Consider the following 14,433-nt stretch of genomic DNA (forward strand, 5'->3'; position numbering starts at 1 on the left):
TATGTACATATTTTTATTTTATTTTCTTTTTCACATAGATATATACCAGGAAGGCTTGACAATTAATTACAAACAATGCAGCGATCTTTTTTTATTATTACATAAATCACTGTATTTCCAGAAGCTGAAGAACACGAAATAAAAATTAATTTAATTCATTAATTCAGAATTAATCCATTGAGACATCTATAGATTTTAGATTTTGTACATATTTTTTACAAATTGTACACAAAATTTGTGACAACAGGAAAGGATTTTTTTGCCAATTTGAGAAACCGAAGGAATATGTCGAATCGAAACGACTATTATAGTACGGCGAGCGTTATCTCACACACACACAGAGAATATCGATATAACAAATATGATTCACTATATCGACTTTTTAAAATGAGAATTTTAGTTCATTTAAATTCTTTATCCATTTTAATCGTCCGACGTAATCAAGATTATTATCGAACCTGAACATACATACATATTAGCTAACAGCATAGCTTCTGCTTAGCGTCGTGAGGTGCCGGGTTCGATCCCAGGGCCGGGCCTCGAGTGAAAAATAAATTTTTCAGAGTATGCTGCTGGTTAGACCTGGATTTGTGACTCCAAGTTGATCGTTTCCTATCAGAGTTTGCCAATTTTCTCTGATTTCATTTTTGAAACCTTTCCCGGTAAAAATTGGCCAAAATCCTGCCTATATATACAATATGTCACCAATAATTTATGTTTGATTGATGTGCAATAAATAAGTTTGTGTACGATTTGATAGATGTCTCATTGATTTCCGAGTTTTTCAGTGTCTCGTAATTCAGTTACTTATATAATGAAAAATGCTGCAATATTTGTAATTGGCCAGGAAGGCGCATTTGGGTTGCTTGTAATGCCTTCCTGGTATGTGTTGTCATAAATAAATAAATAAATATGTTTGGTTCGGTGATTATTTCGCACAAAGAGATCTCGCATACGTTACTGAAATCTCGATCACAAAACATCTGGTACCCGAAAATTCCATCCATCGAGAGCTACCACGCGAGGTATCATAATAACGAGAATTCGAGTTCCAGATATTCCGTATTCGCGATATTCATAGCAACGATTGTCAAGTGCGCTATCACAATGTGCGAAATAATCCGATTACCATATTTATGTTTGTCAAATGATTATTTAATCTGGCAATACTTTGACCTATTGTCAAAGTGGCGCGTTTGTTTTGGTGCGCTTAGCTGTCAGTGCAGAACTGTTTTAAAACTCATACATGGAAGCGAGAAATCATTAAACTCTACATGGTTTAGTAGAAAACATTTATTTTTTTATACACATATCAATTTGATTTTACTCTTGTTGTAATTTTGACAGATTTTCCTTCACTTGCATATTTGCTTTGATGAGAGGTTAAACAATGGCGAAAAATCCAATCGGAAAGTTTGACAGCAACACCGACGATGAGAACTTTGTATTGTTAAACTCGACTATATTTGACGAACACTCTGGTTTCAAAGATGTCCTCAAGAGTGCAAAAGAGAAGAAATCCAAATTGAATAGCATTATATATAAGAACAATGAGTCTATTCAGAATAGCACCGTGCCAAACGTTGATTTTGTCTTGGGTCAAATATCACATAGTGTGAATCTTTTGGAATCATCACAACCGGCCTGTTCCGGTTTGAAGAAAAAGGAAATAGTCACCTCTAAAGACTTTCTGCCTTTCAGCGAAATGAAAGAATGCGTTTCCCATGTCCAAACTCCTGAAGTTGTGAACACGTCTACATCAGAAAGTCAATGGGAATGCAATTCTCAATTGTTTCAATTAGCCGACAATGCTGACGCTCTCATTTCAATTATTGATTCAGAAAATGTTTATCAAACAAATATAGACAGTGAGAAGTTATTTGAGGGGGAAACTCCACCGGACTTCTTCGCTGCCAGCAATGATAGGAATAATAGTCCTTCAGACTCGAATTTGAAAGCAGAATTTATTCCTACCGATGTCGACAGTGCCTTTGATTTAAATTCTAACAATGCACATACTAACAGTATTAAAAAGCGTAAACTTACAGATCTCAATATAGATTCTTCCAAAGAATATCACATTAAAATTGATTCTGAAGTACACGACAGTGGTTGTAAGAGGTATAAGGAATCTCCTATTACAGTTGTAAATACTAATACGAAAGATAAAATACATACGGATGTAACTGTTTCTTTTGAAGATACTAAAGATGACTGTCCGACCAGTCCCATTATTCAAACTCAAATGTTTAAGAGTAAGAAATTAGTGAAAAAAATACCACCGAGTAAAAGACGGAAGCAAAACTACAGTGAAATCGAAGATTCAATCGAAATTTCCAAGATGAGTTTTTCTAAAGCTTTTCCAGATATCAATGTATTCAGTGGTGATGATGATAATAATGTTGGTTTCATAACTGCCAGTAATAAAAAAATAAAAGTGAGTTCCGAAGCTGTGCTTAAAAGTAAAAACATTTTTGACGGAATCGAGAATGAACTTGACGGTATTGATTTTAACAGTGATACTGATTTTGACGCCTCAAATAAAATGTCTAATAATAAAACGGACCGAAAATCATACATCTCTTCTTCGGAAATGCAAACTAAAGATGAAGGGCGTCACACGGAACGGATTCCTCAAGTTTCCGCATCGACGAGTGATAGATTTTGCGACTTCGTGACAGCCAGTAATAAAGTTATTAATGTATCTAATGAAGCACTGCTTAAGGTTAATAACATTTTCAATGATATCAATATGGAATTGGATTCGATTGATGGTGACGATGGAAAGAATAACTTTGAATTTTCTGGCTTTACAACGGCGAGTAATAAACATGTGAAAATATCTGATGATGCATTGAAAAAGGCGAACCATGTTATAAGAAAACCAAATGAAATGACGAGTAAATCAATAGATTTGACAGAAACAGTTTGCGGTTTTACAACTGCTAATAATAAAATCATTACAATATCCGAAGATGCATTGAAAAAGGCTAGAAATCTTTTCGACGAATGTCAAAAAGACAATATTGAGTTAAGCGGTATGGAAATGTCTAATAAACCTAAAATAGAATCTAGACAATTGAAGAATTCATTCACTGGTTTTACAACTGCTAGTAATAAGAATATTGCAATATGTGAAAATTCGTTGAAGAAAGCTCGGGCAATCTTTGAACAGTGTCAGGATTTAAATGATGTAGGATTTAAGGCTTCGGACGATGCGTTCTGTAGTTTTAAAAATACTACAATATCTGAAAATGTTTTGAAAAAAGCCAAAAACCAATTCGACGAATGTCAAAACATTAATACTAACGGTGAATTGAACGATTTTAAGAACACTTTCTGCGGTTTTACAACTGCGAATAATAAGCGTATTGCTATATCTTCAGATGCATTCAACAAGGTTAAGAATCTTTTCGACGAATGTCAAACCGATGATTTACCGTTTGAACATGAGCTAAATGAGGAATTGAAAAGTACAAAAAAAGCGTTTTGTGGTTTTACAACGGCTAGCAATAAGAGTATTGCTGTGTCTGAAGATGCTTTGACAAACGCTCGGAATCTGCTCAACGACTGTCAAGGTGATGGTATAATAATTGACACAACGATTCCCAACAAACGAAGAAAGGATTTAACGAAAACACTCGGTGGATTTACAACTCCTAGTAATAAAGGTATTGAAGTATCCAAAGATGCGTCGAAAAAGTTTCAAAACAATGATCCATTTTTTGGTTTTACAACTGCTAGCAATAAAAATATTGCAATATCTGAAGACGCTTTAAAAAAAACTCGGAATCTCTTCGACGGATGTGATGTTGATGATGCATTATTTGATGAAAAACGGGCCGGTGAAGCCGAAAGAGTATCGAAAGATTCAAACTCTGCCTTTATTACTGCAAATAATAAAACTGTTGAAGTATCTGAAGATGCTTTGACAAAGGTTAAGAACCTCTTCGATGAATTCGAAAATGATGACATGTTTTATGATACGAACTGTGGCTTTACAACGGCTAATAATAAAAGCATAAAAATATCCGACGGTGCTATTGAAAAAGCAAAATCTCTTTTTGAAGATGCCAAATGTAAATTAGACTCGGAAATTGACATATCCAAAATAAGTAATAAAAATTCAGCGTCCTGTATGAATGTCGTGTATTCAGTTCCATCGTTGAAAGCCCTAGCTATCAAGGGTATCATGAACGGTACTATTTTGGTAGCGGAAACTGAGAAAGACTACGACTTGGATGCTGATGAAATAATTGAAAGCACATCGGCGCTTCTCAACGACGAAAACAATCTTGGAAAGTCGAATACGGATGAGATTCAATATCCGCTAAGTCCTATCTTAGTAATAAAGAAGACATCTAGAAAGAAGAAAGTATTTAAAGTCCCGTACAAAAAGACAGAAATTATCCCTTTGGTTGAAATTGAATCGAATCCGAACCAAATCGTTAAAGTAATATCATTGAATCAACCAGTCGGAGTAGCGAATCAAACTAAACTAGGAATGCTATTAGACGCTAAAACTAACAGAGGCGCGAATCGAATATCGTTGAAAGATTTAACAACTTGCAAAGCTACGGGCATTGAAGATGAAATACTGGATGTAACTCCTCAAAACTACAGTACGTTTGAATTCAGAAGTCGTCGATTAGACGTCACTGCTGAGAAGACGTTTTATACCACTCAAGATGTCGTTGATTTGTTCGTCAACCACGAGGATATCGATGGGAAGCTGGTGCCAGATGGTTGGGTTTCGAATCACGTCAAGTGGATCCTGTGGAAGTTGGCTTCGTACGAACGGATGTATCCGACGTTGGCACGGAGCGAACCGATACTGAGCGTGTCGAATGTCCTGAAGCAGTTGAAGTACCGGTATGATCGAGAATTGTATCGAGCTGAACGACCCGTCTTGCGGAAGATTCTGGAGAAGGACGAAGTGCCCGGAAAGAGGATGGTGCTGTGCGTTTCAAACATCATGCCGTTGAGCGGCGAAAAAAACGATGGGTAACGAACATTTAACTGTACATTGACAAAAATACTTTGTATGCATTAAATACTTTCGGTGCATTAAACAATCTCGTATTGTGCATCGAATAAAATATTTTGGCATTATATATTACACATACCAGGAAGGCCTTACAGGCAACCCCAATGCGCCTTCCTGGCCAATTACAAATATTGCAGCATTTTTATTCATTATATAAGTCACTGAATTACGAGACACTGAAAAACTCGCAAATCAAATCAATGAGACATCTATCAAATTGTATACAAACTTATTTATTGCACATTAATCAAACACAAATTATTGGTGACATATTGTATATAGGAAGGATTTTAGCCAATTTTTACCGGGAACCGTTTCAACAATGAAATCAGAGAAAATTGGCCAACTCTGATAGGAAACGATCAACCTGGAGTCACAAATCCAGGTCTGACCAACAGCATACTCTGAAAAATTCATTTTCACTCGAGGCCCGGCCCTGGGATCGAACCCGGCACCTCACGACGCTAAGCAGAAGCTTAACGACCGAGCTATGCTGCTGACCATTAAAAAATATGAAACGATCATTCAAAAAAATAGATTTTAGCATTAGAATAGATACAAAAATTGGCATCGTAGCAGTCTTCCGCTATTGACAACTACCAAAAGTGTTAACTTTTGTTTACGAATTACGTATGAATATGAACGATGATGTCAGGTCGTAGAGTCGAAGGTTGCAAGCCGAAGAGTGAAAAAGAAGGAATCCAGTAGAGAGAAGCGTTGGTCGTTGTCGGTTCGTATTTTGGTATTCGCGACGTTGCCAATACAGTTCATCTGTCATTTTAACACATTTCATCCGCTTTTTAAGTAGCAAATATTTTTTTCAACGATCAAAGCAAAGTTTTGAATGCAATCTGTATCTGTCATTTAGAGATGCACACAATTTTTTTGTTATGTACAGAAATTTTTTTGAATGTACAAACATCTTTTTAAATGCACATTAATTTTATAAAATGGACGTTTAAATTGTTCCCGTATACATTTGCGGTGAAATATAATACATATACATACATATATACCCTCCACTATAGAGTTCCATAAACCAGCAGCTTGGGCTTAGTAGTTAGCATATTATGCTTTCGAGCAAAGTGGTCACGGTTCGATTCCCACTAGTAGCTGTTGGCCAAACCTTGGTTTGTGACTCCAGATCGATCGTTTCCTATCAAAGTTTGCCAATTCTGATTTTCATCGAAACGGTTCCTGTAAATTGGCATCTCCTTTCCAATCTCTCTTGAAAATCTCAAGTTATTCAGCGTCTTGAGGTTTGCCAATTTCTATAATATGCTCCAAAAGTCACTGTGGATGATGTTTGTACGAATTCGCATCGTATAAAATGCTTGTATTGTTTGTATTGTGTCTGTATTAGTACACTCGTCGCTTCGGAGCGATCTGTAAAGGCGAGTGTAAATATTCAATTGCAATAAATATAAATATAATTATCATGAAATATTTTCCTTTGTTATCAATATTAAAATAAAATTGAAACAATTAACAATTTTCATTCAATAAGTCACGTTGTATTATATATCATATAGCTGTTTCTTGATTTATTATTTAAATAAAATGTTAATATTCAACATTTGTATAGATTAGACAAGTCAAGGTATGAATTGGAACTCACCGATGGATGGTACGATGTGATGACAACGATAGACCCCGTATTGTCGGCAATGATAGATCAAAAGAAAATTGTCGTCGGTACTAAATTGATCATGTACGGAGCTGAATTGATGAATTGTCCTCAAGGAGTGGCTCCTTTAGAGGTTCACTTGCAGAATTTCCCTTCACAGTATCAGTTTTAGAGCTTTCAAAATTAACATTGTTCTCTTTTGACAGGATAAAGACGGCGTACGTTTAAAGATCGGAGCTAACAGTTGCCGAAGGTGCGCGTCATGGTTGAAACTAGGTTTGTACAGTAAGGGTCACAATAGACCTTTACCACTCAAGTTGAAGAATTGCAGGCCGGGTGGTGGACCGCTGCCGAACGTCCGGCTGATTCCCATCAACGTTTATCCGATGCTGCATTTGAATAAACAGCCCGATGGTTCGCTAGGTAGTCGAATCATTAATATCGTTGTTGTTGTGTTGTTGAATTATCACTTACTAATCAATCAGAGTCTAATCAATCTTGACTAAGTTTGACCTACTTACATAATTCGAATATGCGTATGATTTTACTTGACTTGCTCTCGTTTAAGAGATAAAAGCGTTTAAAGAAATGGGCAATTTTTACAGATTTTTGGCTTTTGCATTCAAAACTTATTATTACTGTTGCGTAGAGGTGGGTGGAGGATCCAAGTAAAAGGCCAAAGTCGTTTCACAGCATTTATTGATGATTAAGGAGATACACGCACTGGCAGTGCTCTGTCCAGAATGTCTTGATATCGCTTAAGTACCGCCTTATAACGGATCGGTCGCTCAGGGTATCTTCGACGTCCGGTTACTTCCCTATTGTTTAGGCATGTACCCGGATATGTATTCCCACGACACTCAGTCCCACGGTATCGGTCACTTCTGAGAAGGGACCAATAGCGGCCAATTCGGTGGCCATTGTTTAGCCTACTTGCGCTTAGTCTGCAGATAATCCTCGAAACCAATTATAACGGTCGTACAGTGTCAGGGATGCGCCTCGGCCTAATCCGATTGCACTTAATCGGCGGCTCTTTTTAGTATACGCTACATTACTGTGCCTAAAGTGAGTATTGAAATCAACAGTGAGATATTTTTTCTATTGATTGAAATTTTTTACTGATTTGAAATATTTATAATTAATTATCTAGCGACTTTTAAAAGTCAAAAATATACTTTTTTTTCCGTAATATTATGAGCTAATTACGCTAATTTTTTACTAACGTCTTATACGTTTCACATGGTTTTCGTTTAAGTGGTCATTTTTTATATCTCTTATCTCTTATCCGATCGTTTTCATACTTTGCCATATTGCTCATTTTTACTTTACCATGTTTATAAAAATTGTTTTTTTATGTCAATATTTTTTGTTTTGTCGAAACGTATTAATTCGAGCGGTAAATGATTTTAAATTGAGTTAAAAAATGTCGCTGCTTAAGACCGCATGGATGATGCAAGAGCGAGATGAAGAATGGAGAGCGCATCACTCCATCTGACACGCTCACGTTCACTTATTAATAATGAGCCCCCCCCCCCTCCTAAACCGGTTTGGTGATTACTAGTCAAATGTGAACCGGTCACAGGACAACCGGTCGCTCTAGATCGGTCATACGTGATCACCCGTTACACTAAAAATGGTCACGAGAAAACTGGTCACACCCGAAAATTAGTCACGAAAAAACTGGTCACACCCAAAAATCGACCAATTCGACCAGTTTTAGTGTGACGGGTGATCACGTGTGACCGATCTAGAGCGACCGGTTGTCCTGTGACTGGTTCACATATGACTAGTAGTCCATTTACCGCTCGATTTAGTACGATCAGATGAAATAAAATTATATTTAAATTGAAAACCAAACCTTATAAACGTGGTAAAGTGAAAAATTAGCGAAATTAGGTCATAGTATTACGAAAAAAATATATTTTTGACTTTAATAATTCGCTAGATAATTAATTATACGTATTTTAATGCAAAAAAATTAAAAACTATAGAAAAAACATCTGACTATTGATTCCAATGCTAACCTTTGGCACAGCAATACTAGATTTTCAATTAAAAACTGCAAAAGCCAAAAATCTGTAAAAATTGCACATATCTCTTTAACGAGAGTGAGCCAACACAAATCATTGCCATATTCGAATTTAATGGGTCAAACTTACTAAAGCTTGATAAGACTTCGCTCCGGTATGTAAAAATCGTGATTTTTTTGTTGCTCAGTGCTATCAATAATCGTATTAAACTGTTGCAGTTATGAAGTCGGATAAGTTACAACAAATACAGAACGCCAAAGCTGAAGCTGAACTGCAAATAAGGATAGAGCAATTGTACAGTAGAGTGGAGAAGGAGTTCGCCGATAAGGAGCTGAACAATGTTAAAAAGTTGAAGAGATTGAAACGTTGCAAGAATAAAATTAGTGATTCGCCGGAAGATCTTTTTGATGAGTACGAGTCGGCTGCAGATCCTTTGGAATTTTTGGTACTAATCATAAGTTTTCGAATGTAAAAGTTTGATAATAGTTTTAATATATGTATGTACATACTATCATGTGTTAATTCTACAGAATGCCTTATCCCAAAGTCAGCGTATCGCAATACAGGAGTACAATGCTGAAAAGCAAGCTAGCATCCGTAGAGAAGTCGACATTCGCGTCCGGGAGTTGATGGACGAACTTGGACTGGTCAAAGAACAAGCTGTGAAGGTCTTGAAAGCTCGCATTGTTTCGTTCGAAGTCGACGGTCCCACATTAGCGATCCTTACAATATGGAGACCCAGTGAATCTACAATTGATTTATTCACTGAGGGTATTTGCTTGGATGCGACGAATCTGACTCCTACTGGTGTGAGGTAAAAATGGTATTTTTTATAATTATTAATAAAGATTGTGAAATTCACTCAACCATTCAACTTGGATATTTAGCTTAGAGATTTTACATAGATTCTGTAAATTTTAATGAATAATCTTGACTGCTGTTCAGGTTAAACTGTGAGCTTAGAAACTTAGAGCATCAGATGTCAGCTATGAAACTTTCAAATGGCGGAAACTGGCAGTTTTTAATTTCAATGTTGCAACCATAATCCAATTGTAAATTGGGTTCATCTGAATTTCTTTCTTTTGGGTCCTGAAACCCGTTCCATCCAGCTTAACTCTTTAAGTGCTGACGTCTTTTCTGTTGAAAGTCCGCCACACTGAAAATTTCGCCAACATTTACAACTAGAATTATTTAGAAATCCAATAGAAAGCAGGTATAAAAATTGTAGCTAATTCAAACAAACCCTAGATAACTACCACTGAAGATTTCGAGTTTTGTAAAGGTGTGTTTAGACTCTCTAATATATCTTGCTGCAATATATAATAAAAGAAGTCTATTAATTAATGTATTTTTCCAAAACTAGTTACATCTGCTTCATTGTTGCTAAAATGTAATGCTCACAATCTAAATGCCAAGACACAATCTAAAACACTCAGCAGTTAGGGATTTCCATCGGGAAATTCTGCTATGGTTATAAATTCAGAAATTTCGGTGTAAACCACTCTTTATAAACATTGACACGGATTACACGACCCATGTTCAATGCATTTATTCTTATTTTATTTATTCTTAGTTAGTATTCTTGTTTACTTTATACATGCTCAAAATGGGTCTACCTCACGGCACCGAAAGTGAAAAGGTCGAAAAAGCAAATATCTGAAGGCAATATCTTATGTCGAAAGACCAAAAAAAAAGTGTGCATGGTAAATGGTACTATGTATATATAATATATATGAGTGGCATGCGGTGAAATTATCTCTCTTTTTGTCATACAGCCTTGTTTAATGTGCGCGCGCAGGATACGGGAGGAAAAGCCTGTTCCTCTTGTTCCTGTTGTATCCTACTCGCGCAAATGAAGTGAGGATGTACGACGGGGGGAGAGAGAGTTTTACCGCACGCCACTGATATATATACTAACCGTTTTTCATATAATATGTATGCATGGTAAACATAGAAGTAAAATGCATAGAATCGCTCTCAGCCTCCAAAAATGTTGCTACAAAAACTCTGCGCGGCAGAGCTTGTTCATTGTTTGCTCATTGTTTGCTAAACTTCGTCTCTCTCTCTCTTGTCTCGCTTCTGACTTTCCGTCTCTCTCTTCGATGGCTCGCTTTTAGACCGGTCTCCGTAACGAGCCAGAATGTTAAATTACAGAAAACGCAAATATCGGAAGGCAAAGATCGAAAATCGAAAGATCTTATGTCGAAAGATCAAAAAAAAAAGAGTGCATGGTAAACGGTACATACTCACTTAATTTGCGCGAGCAGGATACAACAGGAACAAGAGGAACAGGCTTTTCCTCCCGTATTAATGTGCGCGCGCAGAATACGGGAGGAAAAGCCTGTTCATCTTGTTCCTGTTGTACCCTGCTCGCGCAAATTAAGTGAGTATGTACCGTTTACCATGCACCCTTTTTTTTTTTGATCTTTCGACTTAAGATCTTTCGATTTTCGATCTTTGCCTTCCGATATTTGTGTTTTCTGTAATTTAACATTCTGGCTCGTCACGTAGACCCCTTTTAGACGGTACTTTTGTTAACAATGACCATTCTATGCATTCTACTTCTATGATGGTAAACGAACTTTTTCGACTTTTTTACAGTCACCCGCTCAAAATACAACGCTTGTTGGCATTTTTCAGGCCCATGGACTTGTTGGCAAAACGCCGATCGGCTTTGGTCAGCATTCAAAGAGTTAACTGAAATCTTTGGCAGAATTACTGCTCGTGAAAACGTAGCTTTATGAATATATGTATAATTTGGATTTCACAATTTTTATTTATGTCTCTTCTTCACAGATCTGCAAAACTTTACAGTTCCATATTATCTTAGTTGTTTATTTTTATTTTAGATCTGGAGAACTACATTTGTCTGCCGGAAAACGTTCATCGTTCATAGAAGTATCCACAAAACAAGCAACCAAACTACCCACAGTAGACACTCTTACCAATGAGTGCACCAGTTTGGAAGACGTGTACAATACGAACTTCAATCCAAAACACAACGAAGTGCATATAGTCGGCGTTGTAATCAACACAATCCCTCAGACTATGGATTCAGAGAATACAACCAGCATGCAAACTGTATATCTTGCGAACGAACGCACCACTCTGATTGCCGTCAACTTTTGGGGTGGCGTCGACAAATTCGGCTTCGGCAAGATCTTAGAGAAGGGCGCATACCTGGCGTGCTCGAATCTGCAGCACAGATCAAGATCGGTGATGAAGCGGATACGCCAGCTGTACGTGACAGAACTGTCGAACATAACTCGGTGTCCGAAACAGCGCTACTTACAGACGGCACTGATCAGCTTAGAAAATAACATGAAACGAGTCGACGTAGAACGTCACTTGTCGAAATGCGACGAGCAATTGTCGTGCATCACCACGATGCTGAAGGAAAACGTGAGGAGGACGTGTGAAGAATACAATCTGTCGGGTCTCGACTTTGATTCTACATTCATCGACAGGCCTCTTAATAGGAATAACGCTAACTCGTCAATGAAGGGTAACTTATCATCTGTCCTCGGTGAAAATACGGTTAACTTCAATGCGAGTTCGCCGCGTGTAGAGAGTAGATTGAAGAAGTTGAGGGCTTACGGTGATCCGCCTCCGTTGTCGCCGATCGTTCTGAACACTTCTAGATGTGTGAAGAAAGATTTTGTACCGCCGCTGTGTATCAACAATTCTAAAGAAATGGTGACGTCCAGAAAAATTGTACGCAAGTTGAATGAAGATTTTAAGGATATGGATTGCAGTCCTCCGTTGAGTTTGGAATCGGAATGAAACTCACTAATTTTATGTTTATAATATTGTGTAAGTGTTGCAAAATATAAAATTGTTAATGCGTTTGCCTTAATGTGTATGAAAAATATAATTTTTGTTAACTAACTGGCTAATTTATTTCAACAGTAATATGAATTTAAATTACCGCTTAATATGTATATTACTGAGCGAATCATCGGAGAAATATACTGACTGCAACACCGTGATTTTGATTTTTAAATGCTTTTTATTATTACTAAATAATGTTCACAATACATCTTATATCAATTTTAATAGCTACTGATCTACTGATCATTTTCTATTTTAAGACCTTCACTTTCGCAACGTTGCCACGTCTCTCGACCGTTATAATGACTAAAGGGCTGCTAGTCGTAATTGCTTTTGCAAAAAACAATAGACCGTTCCTTTAGTGTTCAAAGCATAGAGAAACATCTATGAAATGAAAAGTATAGATCCCTTTTGTGGCGAAAGAATCCATGGCCCGCTGAAGACTAATAATGACTAGAGGTAGGATAGTCACAGTGCTATCCATTGTTGTAAATCCTTTGTAAAAAAGGTTCGGCCAACCTTTAACAATGCATTTACAACCTTTGAACAATACGCGGCACCTTCTGGGTCCGGTGACTAATAATGACAAAGCACCATATTTTTTATATTTTTTTACAGCGCAATTTTAATTGTAAAATGATCGAAATTTTTGTCTAATTCTTAGTACTTAATTACGCGGGACAGATGTGTTGACCGTGTTCCGGTCTAAGAAAACACCGGTTGGGTTTGTAAAAGGATCGTTTATTTTTGTTCAATTGTTACAATGGTTATTGTATGTACGAAGAGGTTGAGCTTCGGAGAAGTGAGCTGGTTGAACTCCAGAGGTTCACTCTGGTGTTGGGAGCTGGTGCGTCGCTTTATATACGTTCTGGCTTGAAGCGTGCCGTGTGCAGATGCTTTGTCTTCGTTTCCAAGACACGTGTTGACCTGTTTTCGAGGCACGTGTGTTATAGCTATGGGGTCAGCGCCAGGACGTCGTTCGTTTAAGAATGGGGTCGTGTGCCACGCGTTAACGACTTTTTAGGACACTTGTTACAGTTTCCTGATGACATCACTGTTGGGTTTCGTTCGTTTTACGATCGAGCGATGAATACGTTCTGGCTTGAAGCGTGCCGTGTGCAGATGCTTTGTCTTCGTTTCCAAGACACGTGTTGACCTGTTTTCGAGGCACGTGTGTTATAGCTATGGGGTCAGCGCCAGGACGTCGTTCGTTTAAGAATGGGGTCGTGTGCCACGCGTTAACGACTTTTTAGGACACTTGTTACAGTTTCCTGATGACATCACTGTTGGGTTTCGTTCGTTTTACGATCGAGCGATGAACTCTTTCTTCTGGAATGGTCGAAGGGGACGTTGCCCTTGGGTTATGCATGTTTGTACAGGATCGATGATGAAATCACTGGTTTTGATTCGTAATAGCACAAGTTGTACTATATTCCTACACTAAAAATAAAATATTGTTCAATGTAACATATTTTATTTAACAGAAATATATTTATTTAATGCGCAGTTTCCTTTATCCTAATGCGCAAATGATTCGTTCTAAGGTGGAAAGCTATTTTTTTCAAATGCACCATTAATGGTCTGTTTATAGCTATGCAGCACGACCCGGCAGCAGCAGGTATCCTGCAAGTACGAACAGTATTCTTTGGACGCATTCATATGCTTCCATATAGAACGTACCAAAGAATACTCTCGGTACTTGCAGGTTGCCTGCTGCTGCCGATACGTGCTGACTAGGTATGAACAGACTTGTAATATTATTGCAGTTACTGATTGTAAGTCATTTAGCGATTTTATAACAGATATCTGGCACTAGTGGTGCCCTAAATCTGCTGTGCAATGATAATAAATCGAATATATACATATATGTATGTACATTACTAAAAGAAAAGATTAAA

The 14,433-nt window shown here is 37.3% G+C and overlaps 2 protein-coding genes across 2 annotated transcripts in view; both read left to right on the plus strand.

Annotated features, from left to right (window-relative positions):
* The window catches only part of LOC143909769 (uncharacterized), a 69,598-nt gene that overhangs the window by 25,748 nt on the left and 29,417 nt on the right, over window positions 1-14,433 (plus strand). The window lies entirely within an intron of this gene.
* On the plus strand, window positions 1,162-13,415 carry Brca2 (BRCA2, DNA repair associated). The gene is made up of 7 exons (XM_077427937.1): window positions 1,162-1,277; window positions 1,348-5,004; window positions 6,633-6,807; window positions 6,881-7,097; window positions 8,923-9,149; window positions 9,235-9,518; window positions 11,554-13,415. Exons 2-7 carry the CDS (start codon window positions 1,391-1,393, stop codon window positions 12,485-12,487), a joined length of 5,451 nt encoding a protein of 1,816 aa, XP_077284063.1. The 5' UTR covers window positions 1,162-1,277; window positions 1,348-1,390; the 3' UTR covers window positions 12,488-13,415.

The sequence above is a fragment of the Arctopsyche grandis genome, chromosome 3 (assembly GCF_051622035.1).
Source record: "Arctopsyche grandis isolate Sample6627 chromosome 3, ASM5162203v2, whole genome shotgun sequence".
NCBI classification, from domain to species: domain Eukaryota; kingdom Metazoa; phylum Arthropoda; class Insecta; order Trichoptera; family Hydropsychidae; genus Arctopsyche; species Arctopsyche grandis.

Bases quoted from the DNA above. Each gene is read 5' to 3' on its own strand.
- Brca2 (XM_077427937.1), top strand. From the start codon at position 1,391: ATGGCGAAAAATCCAATCGGAAAGTTTGACAGCAACACCGACGATGAG. The intron at 9,150-9,234 runs GTACTAATCATA...TTAATTCTACAG, and splicing joins CAGATCCTTTGGAATTTTTG to AATGCCTTATCCCAAAGTCA. The intron at 9,519-11,553 runs GTAAAAATGGTA...TTTTTATTTTAG, and splicing joins CTGACTCCTACTGGTGTGAG to ATCTGGAGAACTACATTTGT.